Here is a 25,211-nt window from a genome sequence, read left to right on the forward strand (position 1 = left end):
AGCTAAACAAGCCCCCAAACCAGAGGCTGAGTCCCTGGGAAGGAAGAATTTGCTGGTCTAAGCAGTTCTCTCCTAAGAGTCCTTGAAGACTCAGAAATAAGCTAGAGAGAGGTAGTGGCCAAACTTCTCTGAATGGGAGTTTTCCAGGAGAGGAAGAAATCACGGTCTAAGAGATAGAAACAGTGATGGGGGTGACACCCAGCCTTCTGTCGGAGCAGTGGGGGTTCTTGGACCCAGTCTTCTGCAAAGGAGAAGCATGACTACAGGACCACAAGTTGAGAAGTAGCAAAAAACAGAGCTGAGATTCAGAGGAATCAATCTGGACGTTGCTCTCTACTTCTACCATGGACTATTTGAATAGTACAGATCCAAAGGGAGAGTTGTTTCTGTAGTGACCCCAAATGCAGAATTCTCCTTTGGGAAAATTTACAGGGATTCTTGGGAAAGAGTTATATGTCTTTAAGCCTGTATAGGTCCCAAGAGAAGAGGGGGGGGCACTCACAGGAAAGTTGGGTGTTGATTTCTTAACACCAAGTGAAATATTCCCTTCTAGTTGAGTATGAATGCTTATGCTAATACTATGAGTATCTAGAGAACTGCAGAAGTCCCTAGGAGAGAAAGAGGATGTAGGGTCATCTATTGGCCTGCCTCAAGTTATTTTCCTTCTTGAGAAATATTAGCCCTAGAGTACAACTGTGAATTTGAAGAACTATTAATACCTAGTGGGGAGGTGAGACTGGGTGAGGGAAAAGGCAGTGTTTTGATTGAACAGGCTTCTCTTCTTTGTTTTTTTTGCCTTCTTTCTAATAAAGTGTCCACAAGCTGAGTCTTTTTACCCACATGGATAGAAATTTAGATATGATTTGTATATTCTGACAATGCCAGGTGAAACACTGGTCAGGAGGGTGAGGGTGGGAATAATTCACCTTCTGATGCTACTATGGAAAATCCTACATGAAGGCATAAGCCAAAGAGAGATTAGTGTGTCCCCAAGATTGAATCAAGGTCTTCGAAAAATCCTGGGGTTCTTTATGACAGGTTACATTGATTAATGGAAGAGCTGAGATTAGAACCCTAACTAATCCCAGTGCATCTCCCACATTGTACCCTACAAGTCTGCACACAGAGTTGGCATAATGACTTTGGATAAACTTTCCATAAAAAATAGCCATTGTTGCTTATCAGATTTCAACAGGTGAAGAGATTAGGCATAAATGGGGTTGTCTTTCTTTTGCTTCTTTAACCATGCCCAGTGGATCCAGGGAAGGAGATAGAGATTCCATTTCCCTGTTGATACCAGGTTCTTTTTAAAAATGTTTTTTGGGGGTGGGGGGTTTCAGTCCAGACCTGTGATATCATTAGTGAGGAAAGTTAATAATTTATAATTTTGAAGAGTTGCCTAGGGCACAGGAAAGATTAAGTAAACAGCTAGTATACACATATATACATTTATACATACACATATATATGTCGGAGGCAGTATTTGAAACTTTGTCTTCTTGCTTCTCAGGACAGTTCTCTTTCCCTATGCCATGCTCTTTTATGCTGAGCTGGAAGTAAGAAATACATACACATGGATTTTTAAAATGTTTCCTGTATTTCTAGTCTGGGATCCCTCAACTCTGATGATTCTTTGTCCTCTAATAGAATTGCAGAGGGAATTTCAGAGGGAAGGAGCCTTGGACCATTTGGTCCCACCCATATTGGAACAAGAATCCCTTCTACCTCATCTCTGAGAAATGTCTACTAAGAGGGGTCCCGCTGCTTTCTGAAATAGCTAATTCCATTCTTGATCTGAAACAGCCAGTTCTATTTTTGGAGAGATTATTGTAATTACTAAGTTTTACCTGACATCAAACTAAAATTAGTCCCTGGAATTTCCACTTATTGCTACTTTGGGTGGCCAAGCAGAAAAAGTCAAGTGACTCTCCCACATAACAACTCCAAATTTCCTACTTCATTTTTCTTTATGGTCCCAACCAAGGGAAAAACAAACATGAGTCTTATGAGCAGGTGAACCACAGATGGCAGCAGGAGGAAAGTCAGTGGCTGAATAGCAAAGGAATTTCTGGAAAGGGAACCACCTGGGATCAGGAGGTAAGTGCTATACAAGACTCCTCACTTCTCTGGTGGTTTAGTTTCCTAGGAATGCCTTTTCATCTTTTTGCTATTTCCCTTGGACTAGAGTCTCCTGTTCCTTATCATTTGATTATACCTCTCTCATCTCATCTTTTTGTTCTTTCTAGCCAATTTTCTTTGAGCTTTTACTCCAAATATGTCTCTTGCCCATAAGTTATGTGAGGATAAATAGTAGTTCACTTCATCTATTTTGGTGAGCCTTTTCACTTGAAGTAGCAAAAGGATTGTCCATGAGATAATGAAAGAGAAAACTTTTCTCCTTCAACTCTGCCTTCTGGAATACCTTCTGGAATACAATTAAATTACCTCTCATCTTAAGACTTCTTCCTTTCTCACTCTTCTGACATTCACTGGGACAAAACTCCTTCCTGATGATACTGCTTTCCTTGCTATCCTTGACTGGCCATGTTTCCATATCCCCTGGCATGCCGGTTGCCCATCATTCTCCCTCTACTACTTTTTTTTTTCTTAATTTTTTTTTAATTTTAAAAAAAAATTTTTTTTAACCCTTGTACTTCGGTGTATTGTCTCATAGGTGGAAGATTGGTAAGGGTGGGCAATGGGGGTCAAGTGACTTGCCCAGGGTCACATAGCTGGGAAGTGGCTGAGGCCGGGTTTGAACCTAGGACCTCCTGTCTCTAGGCCTGACTCTCACTCCACTGAGCTACCCAGCTGCCCCCTCCCTCTACTACTTTTGTGAGAATTCTTTCCTTCTTTGAGGTCAGTCTATCCAAATTCATCCCCCAATCTAGATCCTGGTGGTGGTTATCTATTGACCTGTAGAATAATTCTCCTTCCTTTCTTGGTGAGTTTAGAGCCTGATTCATGGCCTTAACTCCCCACTGTTCTTTTACTGGAGCACTTTGACATATTTATACTCCCTACTCTTACTTCCTGTTTCGTCAGCTACTTCTCTACTTCACCTTAACTGCACATAAAGATAGGCTTAACTTTTGATTTTAGCATCACCTACAAGGGTTCCACTTCTTGAAATGCAAACTTTGACATTCTTTTATCATAACCATTTATCATTCAATTTTTCTCTAAGCCTTAATATTCATAACAATTTTCCTTATTTTAATCATGGCCTCTTTTTTCTCCACCTCTCAGAGTAGGCTAACACATCTGCAAAGGCTACACTCATCTCATTTATTTCACACCATTGATAAACCAGCTTAATTCTCTTCTGTACTCTACCTTTAAATACTTTGTTCCCTAGTCCTGTCACTAATCCTGACTTGCCAAACACCAACCCTTCCATCTTTCTCCTTCCCTCCAGTTCATGGAACAAGAGAAAATCATAAAACTATTTTGACTGAATCTAAAACAGTTTGATCTATCTAATCCCATATCTGACCTCACTGCAGTAAGGTAAACATTATAGTCCCCTCTAGTCAATTTATTATCGCTTTCGCTTTAACCTCTACAGTCTTTCAGACATTTAGCTGTCCTCTGAAGCTGAACAGCCTCTCTAACCCATACTAGTCCTAGAGGGCCAGGAACCAGGGTTTGCTTCTCCACTGCATAACTATGTTCCTTTCTGTTTCATGGTCCCACTTCTCATAAGCAAGTCATGAACTCCCCCTCCTCTTCCAAGAAGCTTAGTACAAAAGTTCTTGTCATTTTTTCATGCCTTTGACTGCTGATGTCTGTGGAGCCACACAAATCTCTCCTCTCCTGGAGTCATTGGTTCCCATTCCTGGAACTCCATGGCCACTCTGGTGCTGCCTATTGATTTCTGCTGTCTGAAGTTTTCCTAGAGAAAGGCTGCTCTGAAAGGCCATCATCCATCTCTAAAGATCTTCTAATGTTCTCTTTAAAAACTAAGTCCAAGGGTGGGACTCAAATTCACTAGTTACCAAATTCTCAACTAAGATGCCAGTGGGCTAACATGCCCCATGAAAAGACTTTACTCTCCCCATCAAAATCCTAAATCTTGTGTCAGGGGTGGAGGTGTCTACACTTTGGGGGAGAGATAGATCCTCAAAGCCAGAAGAAAAATCTTCACCTTTCAGTTCCATTAAGTGGCTGCCTCCTTCTGGTCACACACATGGCAATGGCATCTCACCTAAGGCATCTCAGTGTTTGTATCCCAACTACAAGGTGTAAGGAGTAAAATTAATTTTATTTCTTACAAATGAATCCATCATTGAAGCTAGAACTTGACAGGAAGAATGAACTTTGCACATATTACTGGGTGATCCCACTAGGAGGCATAGAAGCACAGAATGTTAAAGGTATAAAGGATCCTATAATCCAGGGGTCAGCAACGTATGGCTCTCAAGCCATATCTGGCTCTTTTGAGGTTGCCAAACTGTTATTTTTAAAAATGATGAAGGCTGATATTATAAGGGAAAATAGTATTTTAATTAAAGCCATGCTGATGGAGATAAATCGACCCACCAGTACCTATCTCCTTCCATCTTGTCTGTCTCATATGCCAGCAAGCCCGCTCAGGTAGCAAAGAGCAAGTCCAAAGCCACTTCTCAATATTTAAAGCCATCCCTCACCTTGAAGACGTCATCTAAAACAGGAAACCCGTTGGACCACGGGAAATGTAGTTCCAAGGTCCCCCACATGTCCACAGGAAGTTTGTCAAACACTACATATCTTGAGGCTCAATACTTCCAAATAGAACTCCAGTAATTTTAAATAACACAGGGGGTATTTGACAGTTTGCATTTGGTTTCAGGGCAGGGGCTGGCAAACATTCCTACTTGGTGTATAATCTTTTGGTTTAAAGCACAACCATTTTATTCTTTTCTTCTTCTCCCACCCTCTTAACTAGTCCTATCCTAATGCTCAGGTGATTTACAATTACAGGAAAATGATTGTATCCTGCCTGATGATTTGAGGAATTTTTACCTGATGACAAATGGCTTCCATATGCTGTGGAATGTGAAACTAGATAGTAAGTTCACTTCCCTACCACTTCTTCTTGCCCACACCTGCATTGTTGGTCTCCTTGAAATGTTTCTTTGTAATGTAATATCCAAAAGGCTCGGTTGTCTCCCAGCTATGGTAGAAACCACAGTGGCTTCCATAAAATCCAGTCAGTGCTTAATATAAACTTCTTCCTGCTCGGAAAGCCAGCAGCTATTTATGGATTTTGTTAACATGATAGAAAGCAGGAGTCAATCAAAGGACTGAAATCCTTAAGCAACCTTAGTAGACTTAGATATAATTGGCTCATCTATGTGTTTCAAAGGGGAACCTATGTGAAGTAGTGTATAAAGTGCTGGGCAGGAAGTAAGACATCTCTCAGAGTTCCAATCTGCCCTCAGACACTATCTATGTGAGACTGGACAAGTCACTTAATCTTGCTGGCCTCAGTTTCCTTATCTGTAAAATGAGCTGGAAAAGAACATGCAAACCACTGAACCATTCTCTTCTGTAGAGGAAAGAGAATAAAAATTGAGTAATAAAACAGCAGTTCATATTTATTTAGCATTTTAAGGAATATACTTTGTTTTCTTCCCAATAACCTTTTGAAATTAGTATTTTTCCTATTTTACAAAAGAGAAAAGAGGTTAAACGACTTGCCAAGGGAAATCAAGGGAATACAATAAGTATAGTTTACCTAGATATTATCAAAGAGATTGATAAAGTATCTCATCATACTATTTTGTGGGAAAAATGGAAATACATGAGTCATATAGTGGTAATTCAATTTAGAAAAAAAACTTTTTGAATGGCCAGACTCAAAGCATCCTTACTAATTCCAGGCCACCCTAGATGGAGGTATCCAGTACGATGCCCCTGTGCTTAGAACTGCTGTTCAACAGCTTTATTTGTTGTAGTTGTTCAGCCGTTTCACTTGTGTCCATCTCTTTGTGACCCCTTTTGGGGTTTTCTTGGTGTAGATACTGGAGTGGTTTGCCATTTCCTTCTCTAGATCATTTTATAGATGAGGATACTGAGGCAAAAGGTTTTAAGTAGCATGCCCATGATCACACAGCTAGTAAGTGTCTGAGACTAGATTTAAACTCAGATCTTCCCAACTCTAAGTCTGGTGCTCCATCCACTTAACCACCTAGCTGCCCAACAGTTTTATTAGTGACTTGCTTAAAGGAATAGGAGGCATATTTGCAAATGGCAGAAAGCCGGAAGGGATAACAGTTAGGATTCCATCTCCCTATACACAAATAAAGATTTTGCAGGCTAGAACATTAGGCTGAATTCGACATGAAGAAATTTAACGGTAAATAAATGTAAAGTCCTACATTCGATTATATAGAATATAAACAAGTAGAAGATGGAGAGGGAACAGTCGGCAAAAATTTGTCTGAAAAAAGATTTGGGGATTTTAGTGCAATATGAAGTCAGTATAAATCAGCAGTGCAACATGACAGCCAAAACAAGGAGATCTTGTATAGATAGCATTGAGAGGCATGGCTTGAAGGAGGGGAGGGGTCAGGCCACAATCTAGAGAATTGTATTTAGGTCTGGGTACCATACTTTAGAAAGGACTTCTGATAAACTCAGGGTGTCCAGAAGAGGTCCTGAAGTCCATTCCTACCTGAGTGTTATTAGAATGAAATGGGACTACTTAGCTTTGGAGAAGAGAAGACTTGGGAAAGGTTGGGCCCAGAGGATAGGGGTAGGGCTGGTAACTATCTTTAATAATTTGAAGAGTTATCATTTGGAAGAGGAATTGAGTTTATTTTATTCAACCCCAAAGGAGAGAACCAGGGAAGAAAAAAAATTATGAAGGGGCAAAATATGCGTTATGTCAAGAAAGGCTTCCTAATAGTGAAAATTATCCCAAAATGGAATGGATTGCTTTGGGAGCTAGTAGCTCCCCATTTCCCTAAGGAACTAGTTATTCTAATCACTGCCCACTGACTTGTCTGGAAAACCCGGTTCTGTTTTTTAATCTATCGTTTAAAGTGGAAATTATAACCTTCCTGTCTTTCCTGGCAAAAGATATTTTTCTTTTTTAAAACCCTTACCTTCTGTCTTAGAATCAACACTAAGTATTGGTTCCAAGGCAGAAGAACAATAAGGGCCAAGCAATTAGGATTAAGTGACTTGCCCAGGGTCTTTAGACTTTGCTAGCCACTGAGCTACCTAACTGCCCCTTCTCATTGACTCTTAATTCTTACCATACAATCATATAATGGAAATTGTATGTACTACTGTATCACAGCCAAAGGACAATGCTATCCCACATGCAGGTGGGTATTTTCATCACCTCTGGGCCTCAGACTTTTCTCTCTGGCATGCTGGCATTTTTCTGATTGCTGCAGTGGGCATCCTCAGTATGAAAGATGACAGTCATCTCCTCTTTAGCATTCATCAGAGGACATGGCTCTTAGCCCTGGCACTAAAGCATCAATCAATAAGCAGTAATTAGGCACCTATGCTGAATCATGCTAGGGTTAAAAAAAAATCAAAAGTTCTATTCTCAAGAAGCTTCTATCCTACTAGTGCAGACAATAGGCCCATATACAAGCACATGGAGAATTTATGCACAATAAATACAAGGTAGATTTGTGAAGGAGGACACTAGCAAGAAAGGTTTCATGGAGAAGCTAGTGCTTGAAGTAAGACTTAAAGAAAATAAAGGATTCTTAGAGGCAGGGGTAAAAAAGAAGAATATTCATGGCATGGGGACCACCAGAGCAGAGACACCCAAAGATGGAAGATGGAGTGTCATGTGTGAAGAAAAGCAAGACATTTCCTTTTTCTAAACTATAGAGGGCAAGGGGGCAGCTGGGTAGCTCAGTGTATTGAGAGCCAGGCCTAGAGATGGGAGGTCCTAGGTTCAAATCTGGCCTCAGACACTTCCCAGCTGTGTGACCCTGGGCAAGTCACTTGACCCTCATTGCCTACCCTTACCACTCTTCCACCTATAAGTCAATACACAGAAGTTAAGGGTTTAAAATTAAAAAAAAAAAAAGGAAAAAAAAAAAGAATAAACTATAGAGGGCAGAAGGAGGAAACCATGGCTGGCCTTTGCTTGTCCAAGGAGAGAGAAACTTTTCCCCTCTTAGTGGTCATCATGCAAAGGGACCCACTCTACCCTAGTCTCCTTTCTCAATTTCATACAGATTATCCTGTTCCATTGGGCAGCCTGATGATTAACAGCCTCATGAAGCTGAACCAGCTCCACCAGTCCTCCGTTTATTTGCTTCCCAATTCACCAAGTCTTGGGGACTTGGAGGAAGACGAGGATGAAGGTACAAGTAATAAATTTAGAATGCATATTGCTCATTTTACTGATAGTAGCTGATGCATTACAGTACTGGGCGTCTGATTCAGTGTAATAAACAATTATTAGGTATACACTAGACGCATGGCATCATACTCAGTAGTTGAAATATGAAAGTGAAGTAAATCCTTGCCCTTGAGGATTTTATAATCTAGAAGGGAAGATAAAGTATGAAATCCATAACTATTATTAGAATAAAGTTAAGTGCAAAAAAAAAGCATTCTAAAGTGTTTTTAGTCAAACAGGGTGGAAGTGGAGAGGTTAAAAATTATAAGCAAAAACCTTTCCCAAAAATCTGATAAAAAATTCTTATATATTTAATATTTCAAATCTATAAAATTATGAGAATGATCTGCATGTATATCAAAGCGACCTTTTATAAAATATGTGAGGGGCAGCTAGGATAATGGATAGAGAGCCAGGCCTGGAAACAGAAGGACCTGGATTTAAATCTGGCCTCAGATAATTCCTAGCTATGTGACCTTGAGCACTGGGCAAGTCACTTAACACCCACTGTCTAACCCTTACTGCTCTTCCACCTTGGAACCAATACTCAATATCGATTCTAAGACAGAAGGAAAGGGTTTTTAAAAAATAAAATATGTGAGAAGGAGGCAGTTAGGTTTTTGCAATATTGTTCTACAGAAGACAACATCTGTAAAATCACATGATTGAAAGGTGTAGAGAATAGAAGATCTTTATGTATCTGTTGTACGTTGATAACAAAAATAAGTACTTCTTTAAGACTATAAATTTTAAAGGTGCTGACCATCGATAGTAAACCTCAACTTGGGTTTAACCACACATCTCTCATCCCTATCCTTAATTATAGAAAAAGACAAAATGTGTGTTTGAAGACTCTCCTACAACAATGTCTTCTATACATATAATATTACCATATTCCTTGATGCATCTATAAAGATAATTCTGTTCAATGATCCCTTAGTAATAAAAATCAAGAAAGGCAGTAAATACACAGAAAATGTACCCCAACATAGTTTGCCACTGCATGGAGGATGCCCATCACAGAATCTGAAAGGAAAAGGAATTTTCCTTAGGGGAAGAGATACTCCAGATACTCTATCCATTCATCCATTTCTAAAATTCTAAATAAGAACCACAGCCACTAAAAAGAGTTTGATCTAAGAAAATGTACAGGAAAAACTAAGTAGCTGAAGAACACCCATTGTCTAGACTCTGATGTGCATTTGAATGGACAGTCCATTGAATTAGTCTGTCAATTCATATATCTTGGACAGACACTGCAGAGAGACAGTGAGCTGGACCCAGAGTTGGATGGGTAGAAAAGAGCAAAATGGATTATATTTGGGAGCCTTAGTAGTACTTTTAATCATCCCAACCTGCAAACAGAAATAAGTATTCTTTTGAATGCTAGTATGGCTTCAGTGATACTAGATGGCAGTGAATTATAGAACACCGCAGTCCCTGAAGAAGGGTAGCTTATTACCAGTGCCTTATATGTGAAAAGTGATGTTAGAGATACCAGGCAAATGTGTGACAGGAAGAGGTCAGCCATGTTCAGAGAATGAGAGAGAACAGACGGATGATCCTTGTACTACACCGGTATCCACAGGATTTTAAAAGATCTAGAGGAGGGGCAGCTGGGTAGCTCAGTGGATTGAGAGTCAGGCCTAGAGACGGGAGGTCCTGGGTTCAAATCCGGCCTCAGACACTTCCCAGCTGTGTGACCCTGGGCAAGTCACTTGACCCCCATTGCCCACCTTTACCACTCTTCCACCTAGGAGCCAATACACGGAAGTTAAGGGTTTAAAAAAAAAAAGATCTAGAGGAAAGACTTGGTGTATGGGATGAATCTTTCATGGATAGTGGCCTTTCATGGATAGGGCCTTTGGCTTAAAACTGGCACCACTGAAGAAATGGCTCTTCGTGGCCCACATTCCCATCCTTTGCCAGGTTATTTGGAAGCTTGCCCTTTCAAGTATTTCTTCTCACCCTCCCCATGCCCTATTTTTTCTGGCCCTACACTCCCCCTCCCCCATTTCATTTCCTGGCTTTTTCCCTGAAGCTGTCAGAAATGCCCAGGTCCCCATCTTTAAACTGCATTCAGGGGGCAGCTGGGTAGCTCAGTGGAGTGAGAGTCAGGCCTAGAGACGGGAGGTCCTGGGTTCAAACCCGGCCTCAGCCACTTCCCAGCTGTGTGACCCTGGGCAAGTCACTTGACCCCCATTGCCCACCCTTACCAATCTTCTACCTATGAGACAATACACCGAAGTACAAGGGTTTAAAAAAAAATAATAAAGTGCTAAACTGCATTCACTTGACCCTGCCATTCCCTCAGACTTTGCCCTTTGGCTTCCAGCCACTCCTCAAACTGCTCTGTTCACGAGTATGTCCAGTGACTTTTTTCTCAGTCCTCATACTTTTCCACCTCTATGCCACTTTTGGCACAAGGAAGCACCCCACCATGCAGTCTGAGCTGCTGGATAGTCTTGTATCCACTAAGTGCAGGCAGTTCCCGAGGCTCTGTCTGGCCCTTCTTCTCTCCTAAGCTATCACCTCCATGCCAATGTCCTCAAATCTCCACATCCCAGGCCTTATTCCACCCCTGAACTGAAGGCTGCTCTACCTGCAGAGGCCTGCAGAGCATCACCACCTGAGTGTCCCATCAATATCAAATGTGATGCGTCCAAAATGGGGCTCAGCCTCTAAGTCTCCTTCAGATGTTCTGCTTTCTGTGGAATCACCATCCTCCCAGACCCCCAGCTCCTTAAGCTCATGCTCACTCCCCTGGGCCCCCACCCCCTCAGTGGCCGAGGCTCGTCCATTCTGCCTTCAGAACGTTTCTCCTGTCTGTTGCCAGCATTCCTGTGAGGCCCCGAGCATTTCTATCCTGGATGACTGGGCTAGCCTCCCACTTGCTTCTGATGCCAGTTTTCCCCTTCTCTGGACTGTCTATACAGCTGCCATATATAAGCTTCCTAAAACCATGTCATTCTCTGCTCAAAAAGTGGCTCCGAGGGACAGCTGGGTAGCTCAGTGGAGTGAGAGTCAGGCCTAGAGACAGGAGGTCCTAGGTTCAAACCCGGCCTCAGCCACTTCCCAGCTGTGTGACCCTGGGCAAGTCACTTGACCTCCATTGCCCACCCTTACCACTCTTCCACCTATGAGACAATACACAGAAGTTAAGGGTTTAAAAATGTTTAAAAAAAAAAGTGGCTCCATGGTGGCTCCCCCATGTCTCCTGGGGGAGACTCCTCAGTTTGGTTTGTACGGTATCTCTATGATCACGTGTTTGCAACAAGGAGACCATCTTTGCAGCCCCTACAACCAGGCTCCCACCTCCTGTACTGGGCTTGTTCAATACTCCTCTTCCTACACTCTCTATTCCCACCAAACTAGCCTACTCATTGTGGCCTGAGTCTGATGCCATCTTCTTTTCCTGGGCCCTTGTAAAGCTTTCCTCCATGCCTGGAATGGACTTTCTCCTTATCCGTGGTGTCCTTCAAGGGTTCCTGCAAGTGATCTTTGATAGACAAAGTCAGACAGATAGACGGACAGAGCAAACCTTTTCTTAAGTGCTCGCTATGTGCCAGGAACCACGATAAGTCCTGTGGATATGAATTCAAGAAAATAAGATGATTTGCTACCCTTAAGGGGCTCCTCACACACATGCCAGGGAGGGAGGGTAGGCCAGAGAAGCAACTGAGCCCAGGGGCAAGTGGAATGGCCATCCTGGCCAGGGACTCACCTCTCAGGTCATTTTGTGTTCTCTCTCTCTTCAAATGATCTTATATTTACTTAGTTGTATGTGCTGTACGGCATCCCCTCTAGGAGAATGTAATGTAATCCTTGTGAATGGGGATTGGTTGATTCTTGTATTCATCTCTCCAATGCTTAACACAGCATCTTACACACCAAAGGGCTCGGAGAACACTTCTGAAAGGAAGTCCTAGTATACGGGATCTAGACAGTTATCAAAAGCACCCCAAAGCAGCTCTTGCCAGCCAGATCAGCTACTTTTCTTTCTTGTACAGAAAAAGTTGTTTTACTATTAGTCATAGGAAAAGTTGATGAAAACCCCCCAAGTAAGTTTAAAGGTGAAAATCTGATTGTTTAAATGCAGAAATAACAAAAGAATTAACTAAAGGAATTCAATCACCATCACAGACTTTAGAAGATATAGATTCACACAGAGGGTTTTTTGATTTGTTTTCTCTCTTTTTCTTTTCCTTTCCAAAAGTATGGTAGAGTAGAGAAAGGGATCAAAAGAGATTAGAGTTTGAATTTTCCCCCAAGCATTTCTTGACTCTATATAGCACATGGGCGAGTCACTTAATCTTGCTGAACATCAGTTTGCTCAACTGCAAAATGGGGCTAATTCTTGGATTACCTAGGTCATAAGGCTTTTGTGGGAATCAAGTGAAACAAAAACTTTTATAGTGCTTAAGACTTAAAGTTATATATAACTGTCAGCTATTATTATAAGACTGTCCCATGAAATATGAATGAAGAGAGAGCTGTACCCTGTGAGTCACATGAGTTCTGGCCATTTGCTAAACAACATGCCAAAACCAGAAGCTTCTATGATAATGAGATTTTTAAAAAGCGTCTGTTGTGATTGGACACGTAAACTGGAAGGGAGGCATAGGAAGTGACAAAAGAAATGGCCTGGATAAATTAAAAGGACTTCCAGGGCTCAGTCCTTTTGGCTCTTAGCTGCTCACTTCTGCTTGTGGTGGGTGACTGGGACCTGGTGAAGCTCCGACCCTGGCTGAGACCTTGGACCAAGTGAGACAGCTGTTAATCTCTCCCTTGGAATTACACGTGGTGAGTGTAAAGACTAAATCTTCCTGGACTTCTCTAAAGGAACTGTTCTTTCAAAAGAGACTCTGTGAGGGGCAGCTGGGTAGCTCAGTGGATTGAGAGCCAGGCCTAGAGACGGGAGATCCTAGGTTCAAATTTGACCTCAGACACTTCCCAGCTGTGTGACCCTGGGCAAGTCACTTGACCCCCATTGCCTATTTAAAAAAAAAAAGAGCCTCTGTGACTGAAGTTTCTGCTTCATTCACCTCCAGCTGAGCCTCCTCTGGTTGAGGACTAATTAGATATGCCTGGGTTTAACTACGATGCCAGAGCAAATTACTTAATGTGTTTGGTTACTTATCCTATCCTCTCTCTGATTTTCTTATTTTCTCTTCCTCTTTTCATTTGTAAATAAACTTCCAAAAAAGTCATTTTGACTTAGGTTATTTTTTAATTGGGGATTGATAATTATTCAATTTCCTGGCAACCAAACCTTTTAATATTCACTCAACCAAAACCCCTTTATACCCCTTACACTTCTGATTGGTCTCTTTATACCATTTATAAGGGGGTGGATAGGGGAAGGTTTATGGGAATAATGTTTTACCAAAGAGAACTAGTGACTGAGCCAAGAAAAGCCAGACTGAGCTATAACATTCCAAGAGAGATGGTTTCCAGTCTCATTGGAGGATGCTATTTTATAGGGAAACAGCCAAAGACAGCTTTCCTTTGGATTTCCAGCAAATTTCCTCAATCGCTCTCTCTACCAGCAGCTTGTCTACAGGTACTCCTGACCTACCAGAAAGGTCTAAAGCGCAGACCCATTCCCATCCTTATTCATACTTAATAAAGACCTCAGATTTTCAATTAGTTTGAAATTTTGCTTACTCTCTTTTCCACTGTTTAATACATTCCTGAGTCTTTTACATTATTTCTTGATATGGTGCACTAATTTAAGGGCATGCTGAAAAGGGACCCTGAGATTTGTTTAATGACAATGTTTTAACTGGTACCATGATGTAGTAACTCCCCCAGGACCAGAATTCCATTCCCGGTGTCCCCTCTTTCTCTGTCTACTTGTAATTATAAGAGCAAGGACAGAAGACTTTGTTAAGCAGAAGAGATCAATTAGAATTCATTTGACTGAAATTAGAAAAGATTTCCAATTTCAGTATGTATATGTGTTTTGTTTTCCTGTTATTTTTGTAGGCATCTAACCCTGGCTTCTTAATAATTATATGCTTTATCTTGTTTGATCATTATTTTAAATTTCAGTGTTCGTACCTAATGGAGATGACCCCGAGAAGCCACACTTTGACTCTAGAAATAGGATTTTTGAACTGGATTCCTGCAGTGGGAATGGGAAAGTCTGCCTTGTTTATAAAAAAGATAAACCAGGTAAATTAAAGATACTATTCTATAGATAAGACTTGGGTTGGAATTCCTAATGCTAAAAAAGCATTTACCAACAGCACCAATCCTCCTTAGCTTGTAAAAGCATGATCATGTTTTTGTCTCATTCTTTGATATGTTCAAGGTCATAGAATCCTGGGATTTATTGCTAGAAACAAACTTAGAGGTCATTTGTTTCATGGAATCATAGAGTTAGAGCTAGAAAGGGACTTTATTTATCATCTAGTACAAGCCCCTCGTTTTTCAAATGAGGACATAGACCCAGGGCAATGAAAGTCAGGAGGTAGCACTTCAGTGAGCCAAGTTTAAACTGAAGTTCCCCCATTCCAAACCCAGTGGTCTTCCCATCATACCACACTGTGCCACTAATATAATAAACTTCTTTTAGGTCCTACCAAGAAAGAAAAGGTGATAAACAATTAGAGCCCAAGACAACTTTTCTCCATGTACCAAAGGATTAGAATCTTATTTATCAGGGGAGTGTTCCTCTACCATTCAACCCAGTATGCTAGGATTTTATTAGGACCTTGGTCATCCCTCGAGTTACTTAATTCTTAATGCTAGGTGCTTTCAAGAATGTACATTCTTTGCCCCCTCTCCACCACCCTTTACTTCTAAAAATTGAAATTCTAAAAATAAAAAATACACTCAGGCAGATTAAGGGGGAAAAAAAAAGGTCTTGATAACAGTAGCCAGATGAAAATTGATAAAATCTATAAGGCTCCTAAATAGTTTTCTGGACTAGAATATGACATCCTCTCAAAGTGGGAGTGAAATGAAGGCCAAAATTATTAGATATTTTAAAACACGACTTCCAAGTAAGCACATCTACATTTTTTTTTAGTGAAAACAAAGTTCACCTCCAAGTTAAGAAAAAAATATATATATACTCATGAATGCAGTCCAGAGATGACTTAATACAGTATATTCAAACAAGGTCAAATCTGAATCAATGTGTATCAAATTTCAATTTTTAAATAAAAGCAGTTGTTTGAGAAATTAACTTTAGTGTCTATAAAGAGTTTTCCTTTTGGACTTTTCATCTACCAACAGATGCCTTTGTAGATAGGAATCAACCTTCATCGAAAGAAAGAAGTCAGTTTGCACAAGTTTATAACTCAGATAAATTGAAAGAAAAGTGTGGAAACTTAAAGTTAAGCCATCTTTGTGCAAAAGCACCATGACATTTTATATTCCTCATCATTCATTTTGGTAAAGTTTAGCATTATATAAGCTAGTTTCCAAAAAACCAATCTAACTTTAAAAAAAATCAAAATAACTTGAGAACAGTTATAATTATATTTTAAAAATACAATTATATATTAAATTATATATTTCATAGTTTTTAAAATAAAAATTATTATATTTCATTTCTTAGAAAGCTAAATGCTTTCCTTTCATGATAAATATATAATTAGTTTGAATGGGAAAACTCTCTAGAGCAGCTAAAGTTGGTGCAAAGACAAAAAAGCATTTATGTAGAAATACAGACAAAATACAGACAAACATAAAATAAAAAATTCAAACCTAAGATAGAGCCACAGTGAGTCATTTTTCCATCCTGAATCAGCACAAGGATACAGAAAGAGGTCTGTGGACAAGGAGGACAGGACCTGGCCAGAAGTGCCATCTGGGGAGCATTCCAGTACAGAGAAAGACTGTTCAGCAGAACAAGCAAAGATCCCAGACCTTTACCAGAGTCACGTCTCAGCACCTCTAACAGAGACAGGTGCCAACTGTCAGATTTGTAACCCCCTCGTCAATTCAGGTCACAGATCCAGGACAAACTACTGCTGAAAGCTATTAGTATCTGAGAGTGGCCTTCTGAGAAAGGAGCGAGTTCAGAAGCAAGCATCAGCAGTGTGATTCTGACCCCACAGAGGAATAACCAGGGTAAGGGTTCTAGAGCAAAGAGGAGTTTACAGTTCTGTCACTGAACCAGCAGCAGTCTCCCCTTGCTCAGACCCAAACCCAGGCCATGAACTAGCAGAACTCAGATCAGGGAGACTGCAATTAGTCCTTACTCCAAATTAGAACATTTGGAGAGTGCTGAAAGCTTATAGGTCCCCAATCAGAGCTATGCCCAAGACCACCAAAGACAGGACAACAAATACCACAAGAAAGCTGCACCAGGACTAGCCACACATACCCTTCAGATGTACACAGAGCATAGCCCTAACATCAAGTCTAAAGTGAAAAATACTTTTAGGCTGGAAGAATAAGCAAACATAAAAAGAATCTCACCATAAAAAGCTATTATGGCACAAATGCTTAAGTCAAAAATTCAAAATAAAAGAACTTTTAACACATCTACATACAAAACCTCAAAGAAAACCAAGCTTAGGCACTGACTTAACTTGAACTTCTGGAAGAGATAGAGCAGCAAGAGTTTTGAAAAAAGAGTTTAAAATGTTTTTGTCAATGAAATGGTAGTGCTAGAGGGAAAAGTTGGAAAAGACATGAGAACTATTAAAGAATTGGAAAGAATTAATAATTTGGCACAAGAAGTACAAAACTGTGTCCGAGTAATAGACTCCTTGAATATCTGAATGAACCAAATAGAAGCCAATTACTCCATGAGTCAAAAACAAATTTTAAAACAGTAGAAAGATTGGGGAAAAATAAAAACACCAGGTTATCTAATAACAAAATTAACTGACCTAGAAAACAGATCAAGGAAAATAACTATAATAATCACTGGACTATCTAAATTCCCCAGGTAAAAGAAGAGCCTAGACATACTTTAAGAAATCTTAAAAAACAAAACAACATCAAAAACTTCCTAGTCATCTGAGAATCAGAGGAAAAATATAAAAAGAAAGAATCCACAAGTCACTTCCTAAAAGAAATCACAAAAACTTCCAGGAATATCATAGACCAAATCCAAAGCTTCCAGGCCAAAGAAAAAATATTGCAAATATCCAGAAAGACTTTAAATACTGAGTCAGACAAAATCACACATGATTTAGCAGCCACCACCAGAAGTTTTCCAGAAATCTAAGGCTTATATTCTAATACAAAGAGATAATGCATATATCTCCACTGAACTCTATCATCCTTAGAGGTCATAGAATAAATTTAATTAGAAGGTCTAAGAGTCGTTCTATTCTATCTTGATCTTAAGAGTAGAATAGAAAGTATATTCTTTATAGTATATTCTAGGGGGCAAAGGGAAAAGAAAGTTGAAGAAAATTAATTCGTATAATCTAGATGTATGAGTAGACATCTATACAGAAACAGGAGGTGGCAGAGAGATCAGCCGGCATTTCAGCCACACTCTCATCTCAAAGAAGAGGATAATATCCCCTCACTCAATATTTGGGGACAAACATACACATGATTCAACAGATAAATTAGTAGAGAGGAATTAAGCAAAACAAAGACTTGATGATAAGAAAATAAAGCTATTCCTCTTTTTTGAGGTGACAAAGAATGGAAATCTGGAGAGAGGTTGCTCATAAATTGGGGAATAGCTGAACAAGTTATGGTATGTAGATATGATGGAATGTTATTGCTATAAGAAATGGATTGGAACTGATGCATAGGAAAGGGAACAGAATGAGAACAATTTCTACAGTGACAATAATGTGATAAAGACAACTTTGAAAGAATTATTAACTCTGACCAGTGACCAACAATGATTCCAGAAGATAAAGGGGTAAAGGACTCGGAGTACAGAATGATGCATATAATTTCTTTGGACACAGTCCACGTTGAAATTTGTTTTGCTTGACTACATATATGTGACAGTGGTTTTGTTTCTCTTTCATTTTCAATTTGCAGGTGGGGGGTGGAGATGGAGTTTTGCTGATTTAAAAAAAATATATCATAATAAAAAAATTACACCCCATAAAGCCTTCAACAGTGTGCTTTTAATAGCCAAAAGATACAATTAGTTCAGTGCAAAGGCACTTGCCTGAAATGTTATAACATGTACAGGAATTTAAAAAAATTCCTCCCATAAACCTGTGGTGCCCTCTCCCACAACTACCCATGCTGTCAATGGGAAATATACATATGGTTTCCTAGTAGAGAGGCATGGGACCTACACATGGCAAAAGGAACTTCTACTTCCAAGGGAACTCATACCTGGAACTATCAGGGGCCAAATCTCTTCTTATGGTATTCTTTCATACTGTTCCCCTTGGGTGCAGCTTCTCTGTTAAGAACTACTCCTTTGGGTTCCTTGAATCTGGTTCCCTACTTTATATAGTTTCCTCATGGGTGATCAACTTCTCTGCAAGATGCCATAGCCAATGGTGAGGATGGGGAAGAGAAATAAGGAACAATTCCCTCTCAAAAAACTGAGGGGGTGGGGCAGCTGGGTAGCTCAGTGGATTGAGAGCCAAGTCTAGAGACTGGAAGGTCCTAGGTTCAAATATGGCCTCAGACACTTCCCAGCTGTGTGACCCTGGCAAGTCACTTGACTCCCATTGCCTAGCCCTTACCAGTCTTCTGCCTTGGAGCCAAAATACAATATTGACTCCTAGACGAAAGGTAAGGGTTTAAAACAAACAAACAAATAAATAAATGCATTTTTAAAAAGCTGGGTGGTTCTTCTTTGGCTGGTTTTCTTCTCAGCTGTCAGAGTTCACTCTCCTAAAAGCTGCCTTCTGTACTGAATTCTTCACTAACACCCTGAAAAGCACCTTACTTTTAAAGAGCCACCAAAGATAACGAATGAGTCCCTCAGCTGGTCAATGAAGAATTTCTTCCTAGCTCATAATGTGTTAACAACATTTAGAAACTTTTTTGCACTTTAAGAATTTCAATCTCATTGTATCTGTTACCTCTATTTTCTGTTGTTTCATCAACTGTTATGGGTAGGAACCAATTTTTCAGGTGGGCTGACTTTCTCCTACTCTATTTGTCATTGATATCCACAAATACTGTTATTGCCAAAGAGGAAAGACTACTATGTTTGTACAAATGCTTTAGCTGAAAATAGCATTCAACCTAAGAAATTAAGATTATATCTTCAAATACATAAACAGCATATTTTGGCAAGATGAGAATTTTTCCAGAAAAATTAGATTCTTTTAATAGTATGTTTAAAAAAACTTAACTTTTTCAAAAATCATATGATCAAAAGGACTGCTTGCATCTCACAAGATTTCTTCAAAAATTGCTAAGTGTAAAAAGTCTAATTAGCAAATAGAAATGTTTGTTTTAGCTCTGACTACTAATATGATTAAAATAATATATAAAATAGCTTTGAATACTTCTCATTGTAGGAAGAAGAATTATTAATGCTTGTGAAGACATTGGTGATAAATTAACTGGGAAAATAAAATCTTCCTATTTTGAACTACAAGTAAATGAAGCAACAGATGTAATTAAGAATGCTCATTTTGTTCCATATATATGATATGTTGTTGAAACTGTCAGGGAAAATGTTTTGTAAAATTATTGAAGGCAATGACACATTAAGTGAATTTTTTATCTTTGTCACTTAAATTTTTGCTTAAATATTTTTATAATTAAAATATTTTTGAAACAGACATGATGTTCTGGGGTGTTAGAATCTGCATGATGGGATCTACTAGGTTTTAGGTCAAAATACAGAACTCTAGACAGTAGTTTAATGCAGTTCCTCATGCAATTTGAATAGATTGTGTGCTTCATAGACAATTACTTGTACTAAGAAATACGAGTGAAGAATTATGTATAGTTTTTCAAGTTGTTATAAGAGTAATTAACTTAATAGCATGGTCCATTAAAAGGAAGCTTTTTATACAGTTGGGTGATAATATCGGATACTGATTATAAAACTATTATACATTATCACAAAATATGCTGGTTTTCTTATGCCAAAGGACTCTAAAAGTTACTTTTTAAAATTTATTTTCATTTTATTGATTAATTATGAAAAATTTCCCATGGTTACATGATTCATATTCTTTCCCTCCCTTTCTCCCACCCCCCTCCCTTAGCCAATGTGCAATCCCACTGGGTTTTACATGTGTCATTGATCAAGACCTGTTTCCTATTATTAATATTTGCACTAGGGTGATCGTTTAGAGTCTGTCATCCCCAATCATATCCTCATCAACCCATGTGGTTAAGCAATTGTCTTCTGTGTTTCTGCTCCCATAGTTCTTTCTCTGGATGCAGTTAGCATTCCAAAAGTTATTTTTGCTAAAAGAAGTTCCCATTTATTAGTGAAAATAAAGATGAAGCAAATTGTATTATAGCAACAATATCTTTCTGAAATGTATATTCGTTTACCTTTTTTGGAGACTATTCTAAATCAATGCAAGTTCTTCAAATTTTATACTTGAATCTAGAAAAACAAACTGGTAAAAGTTACAGCTATGGAGAATACATTCCTAAAATAATATTTTGTAACTTCCCAATTAAAAGATATCTGCCTTGCAAATGAGATAAGGACCTTAAGATCTGCTTCTTAATCACTTAACTGGTCTATGAAGGCTATCTTTTTTAGTCTTATGATGAAGAACCTATTTGTCTTCGAAAAATATGACAAACATTTGATCTTATTCTATCTGAACAAGAGTATTTAATAAGTATATTAAATAGCATACATGTGGGCATGAAACTTCTTATGTATTGACTACAGGTGAATACAGACAATCTAGGAAATGACATTATTTTGAAAGCAGTTACTGAATGAGAATAGAAAGGTATCTATTTACTTCTCTGTTGAACACAGCACCTTTGCAAAAACTCACCGTGTATTGAGGCATAAAGGCAAAAAGTGTGAAAAAGTAGAATTAATAACTGCATTTATTTACTACAATGCAGTAAAATTATATTTAGGAAAGGGCCCTTGAAGAATGGCTTAAAAATTAGAGACTAAGTAATATAATTCTTAAGAATGGGTAGGCCAAAAAAAGAAATTATAGAAACAGTAGAAAAAGTCATCAAAGAAAACAACAATAATGAGACAACATATCAAAACTTATGGGGGGGCAGCTGGGTAGTTTAGTGGATTGAGAGCCAGGCCTAGAGATGGGAGGTCCTAGGTTCAAATCTGGCCTCAGACACTTCCCAGCTAAGTGACCCTGGGCAAGTCACTTGACCCCCATTGCCTACCCTTATCACTCTTCTGCCTTGGAGCTAATACACAGTATTGACTCCAAGACAGAAGGTAAGGGTTTAAAAACAACAACAAAACAAAACAAAACAAAACAAAAAAACTTATGGGACACAGCTAATGCAATTCTTTTTTTTTTTTTTAAACCCTTGTACTTCGGTGTATTGTCTCATAGGTGGAAGATTGGTAAAGGTGGGCAATGGGGGTCAAGTGACTTGCCCAGGGTCACACAGCTGGGAAGTGGCTGAAGCCGGGTTTGAACCTAGGACCTCCTGTTTCTAGGCCTGATTCTCACTCCACTGAGCTACCCAGCTGCCCCGCTAATGCAATTCTTAGTAGAAAATTTGCATCTCTAAATGCTTTCATTTTATTTTTAAAGTTTAATTAATTTAGAATATTTTTCCATGGTTACATGAATCATGTTCTTTCCCTCCCCTCCTCCCACCCACCCCCATAGCCAACGAGCAATTCCACTGGGTTTTATATATGTCATGGATCAAGACCTATTTCCATATTATTATTTGTGCTAGGGTGATCCTTTAGAGTCTACATCCCCAGTCACATCCCCATTGAAACATGTGATCAAAGCAGTTGTTTTTCTTTTGTGTTTCTACTCCCACAGTTCTTTCTCTGATTGTGGATAGTGTTCTTTCTCATAAGTCCCTCAGAATTGTGCTGGATCATTGCATTGCTGCTAGTAGAGAAGTCCATTATGTTTGATTGTGCCACAGTGTATCAGTCTTTGTGTATAATGTTCTCCTGGTTCTGCTCCTTTCAGTCTGCATCATTTCCTGGAGGTCATTCCAGTTCACATGGAATTCCTCCAGTTCTAAGGACAAATCAGTGAATTGGGCACACAGTTAAAATACTTGAACAATAATAAATCAAAACTCCTAAACTAAGAACCCTGAAAATTAAAGAAGGGTTCAATAAAAATGCAAGCAAAGAAAACTGAACTGACAAAACCAGGACCTGATTTAAAAAAAAAAACTAATAAAGAAGATAGATAATATGATTTTTAAAAAAGAAAGCAAATTTTATCTAAAAAAGGAAAAATAATTCACAATTGAAGAATATCAATACAGAACTGATCAATTAGAGGAAATGGATGAATACTTACAATAATACAAAGTAGAGAAATAAAAAAGTCTATTTAAATAATACAGTATCAGAAAATAAAATTGAATAAGCTACAAATGAATGCCCATCAGGGCCAGATGGATTAGGTAGTAAATTCTATCAAGCATTCAAAAAATAATTCCTTTACATAAACTTTACATTAACAAAAAAATGAGTCACCTTTCCAATCTCATCAAATCATATGACTATGGTCTTGGAACCTAAATTAGGAGAGAAAAAGCAGAGTAAAATTATAGGTAAATTGAACAGTAATGCAAAAAATTTTAAATATTAGCTAGTAGGCTACAGCTGGCAGAAAGATTATACATTATGATCAGGTTAGTTTTGCACCTGAAGTGTAATGTTGGTTAAATATAAGGTAGACTACAAATATTACAAATTTTAATATAAATAACAAAACCATATCTTTATATCAAATGCTGAGGAACTTTTACCATAATCTGTTATCTTTCCAATAAGATCAGGGGTATGACAAAGATGCCCATTCTCACTACTATTATTTAACATAATTCTAAAAATGTTAGCTATAGTAATAAAAAGAAAGAGGAATTGAGGAAATAGTAACAAGCTAAAAGGTAGGAAGGTAGGGGATCTATCAATACCATATCTCATATTATTGATACTAAGTAATAGTCATTAATAAAATTATCTAGTAACCATTAAGGAATAGAGAGGTTGAACAGTGGGACGGATTAGGCACACAACATACAGAAATAAACACAGCAACATATGATGTTCAATAAAATCAGTGATCTCAATTATTTGTCAGAAACTACTGGGAATATTGGAAAACATGTTGACAGAAATTAGATACAGACCAGTAACTCACACAACATACTAAAATAAGCTATAAGTTGATATATTGTTTGATATAGTGCTAATGTTATTAAATATACCAACATAACTCCAAAGCTCTCGTGATGAAAAATGTTATCACATCCAGAGAGAGAACTTACGTGTTTGAGTGCAGATCAAAGCATACTATTTTTCATTTTGTTTTCTTTATGGGTTTTTAAAATATGTGTTTTCTTCCATAATATGACAAAATACAGAAATATATTTTGCATGGTAGCATATATATATAACCTATATCAAATGCTTACTGTCCCAAGTAAGGGGGAGTGGGGGAAAGAATTTGAAATTCAAAATGTTAGAAAAAGAATGTTTAAAATTGTTTTTACATGTAACTGAAAAAAAATAAAATGTTGTTAAACTTTAAAAATCAATGTTAGACATAGCAATAAGAGAAGAAAAAGAACTTGAAGGTAAAGAAGCAAAAAAGAAACAAAATTCTCACATTTTGCAGATAAGATTTTGAAAACCCTAAAAAAGGAAATTGAAATATTGAAACAATAGCCTCAGAAAATTTGTAGTATATAAAATATACCCACATAAATCATCAGCATTCTGTCTATTACCAACAAAACCCAGCAGAAAAAGCCTCCATTCAAAATAATTACAGAGGTAAAAAATTGGGGGAATTTGCTTACCAAGACACACATAGGAACTTTATAAAGTCTCTATGAAAAATAATGACAAACCTAATTATTGTAGTAAATTTCAATTACTCATGAGTAGGCCAATATGAAAAATATGACAAAATTGCGTAAGTGAATTTATTTATTCATCATCATACCCATTGTACTACCAAAGGATTACTTTATAGATCTAGAAAGAAATTAATAGTGAAATTAATATGGAGAAACAAAAGGTCAAGTATTTCAAACAGCGGGAAGGTGGCCAAATAGTACCAAATATCAAACTATCCTATCAAGCTATAATCACCTGTATTATAAACTAGCTTAAAAATTAAGAGATGGATTATGGAATAGATAAGTTACATACCGTACAAGAGCAAACATAGAAACATATTTGTTTTACATGGGTTAACCAAGTATTTCACAAAAAACTATTGGGAAAACTGGAAAATGATCAGGAGAAGCATTCACACAATCAAACAAGGGATAGAGAAAATAACTTGAACAATTTTGATTATATATAATTAAATTATGTTTGCACAAACACAACCAAAGAGTTTAGACATAGAAGGAAAATAGTTAACTGAAGACAAAACCTTTGCTGCAAGTTTTCTAATAAAGGTCTCGTATCTCAGAGATATGTAGCCCAAATAAATAAGATTCTTTATCCCAGCACTCACTCTTAAAGATGGACTGTGGCTCCAGAGCAAGGTTATACTTTTCCCTTGTGGGGTACTTGGGGAATTGGGGGTGATTTTTTAATGCCATCATCTTCAACCTCCACTTGTATGCTTTCTCCAAGATTACTGGTTGAGAATCAGTTTATTCATCCAGCCTTAAATAGCTTTTAGAAAAAAAGTATTTTCTAAGGTGGTATAGTGGAATAGTGGGTCCAAAATATCCCCTCTCCCTCCACATGTGGCAAAGGGTAGCTCATAGCTCTTAGTTGCTGCAAGTCCTTTTATCCTGTTCATGCTCATGTTCA

The 25,211-nt window shown here is 38.3% G+C and overlaps 1 protein-coding gene across 1 annotated transcript in view; it reads left to right on the forward strand.

Annotated features, from left to right (window-relative positions):
• TPGS2 (tubulin polyglutamylase complex subunit 2) overlaps window positions 1-25,211 on the forward strand; it is a 54,349-nt gene that overhangs the window by 27,134 nt on the left and 2,004 nt on the right. The window contains exons 3-6 of the mRNA XM_044657846.1: window positions 4,963-5,050; window positions 8,193-8,321; window positions 14,414-14,536; window positions 15,605-15,718. Of these exons, the coding sequence (XP_044513781.1) occupies window positions 4,963-5,050; window positions 8,193-8,321; window positions 14,414-14,536; window positions 15,605-15,718 (454 nt within the window). The remainder of the gene's footprint in view (window positions 1-4,962; window positions 5,051-8,192; window positions 8,322-14,413; window positions 14,537-15,604; window positions 15,719-25,211) is intronic.

Source organism: Gracilinanus agilis, chromosome 1, assembly GCF_016433145.1.
Source record: "Gracilinanus agilis isolate LMUSP501 chromosome 1, AgileGrace, whole genome shotgun sequence".
Classification (NCBI taxonomy): Eukaryota; Metazoa; Chordata; class Mammalia; order Didelphimorphia; family Didelphidae; genus Gracilinanus; species Gracilinanus agilis.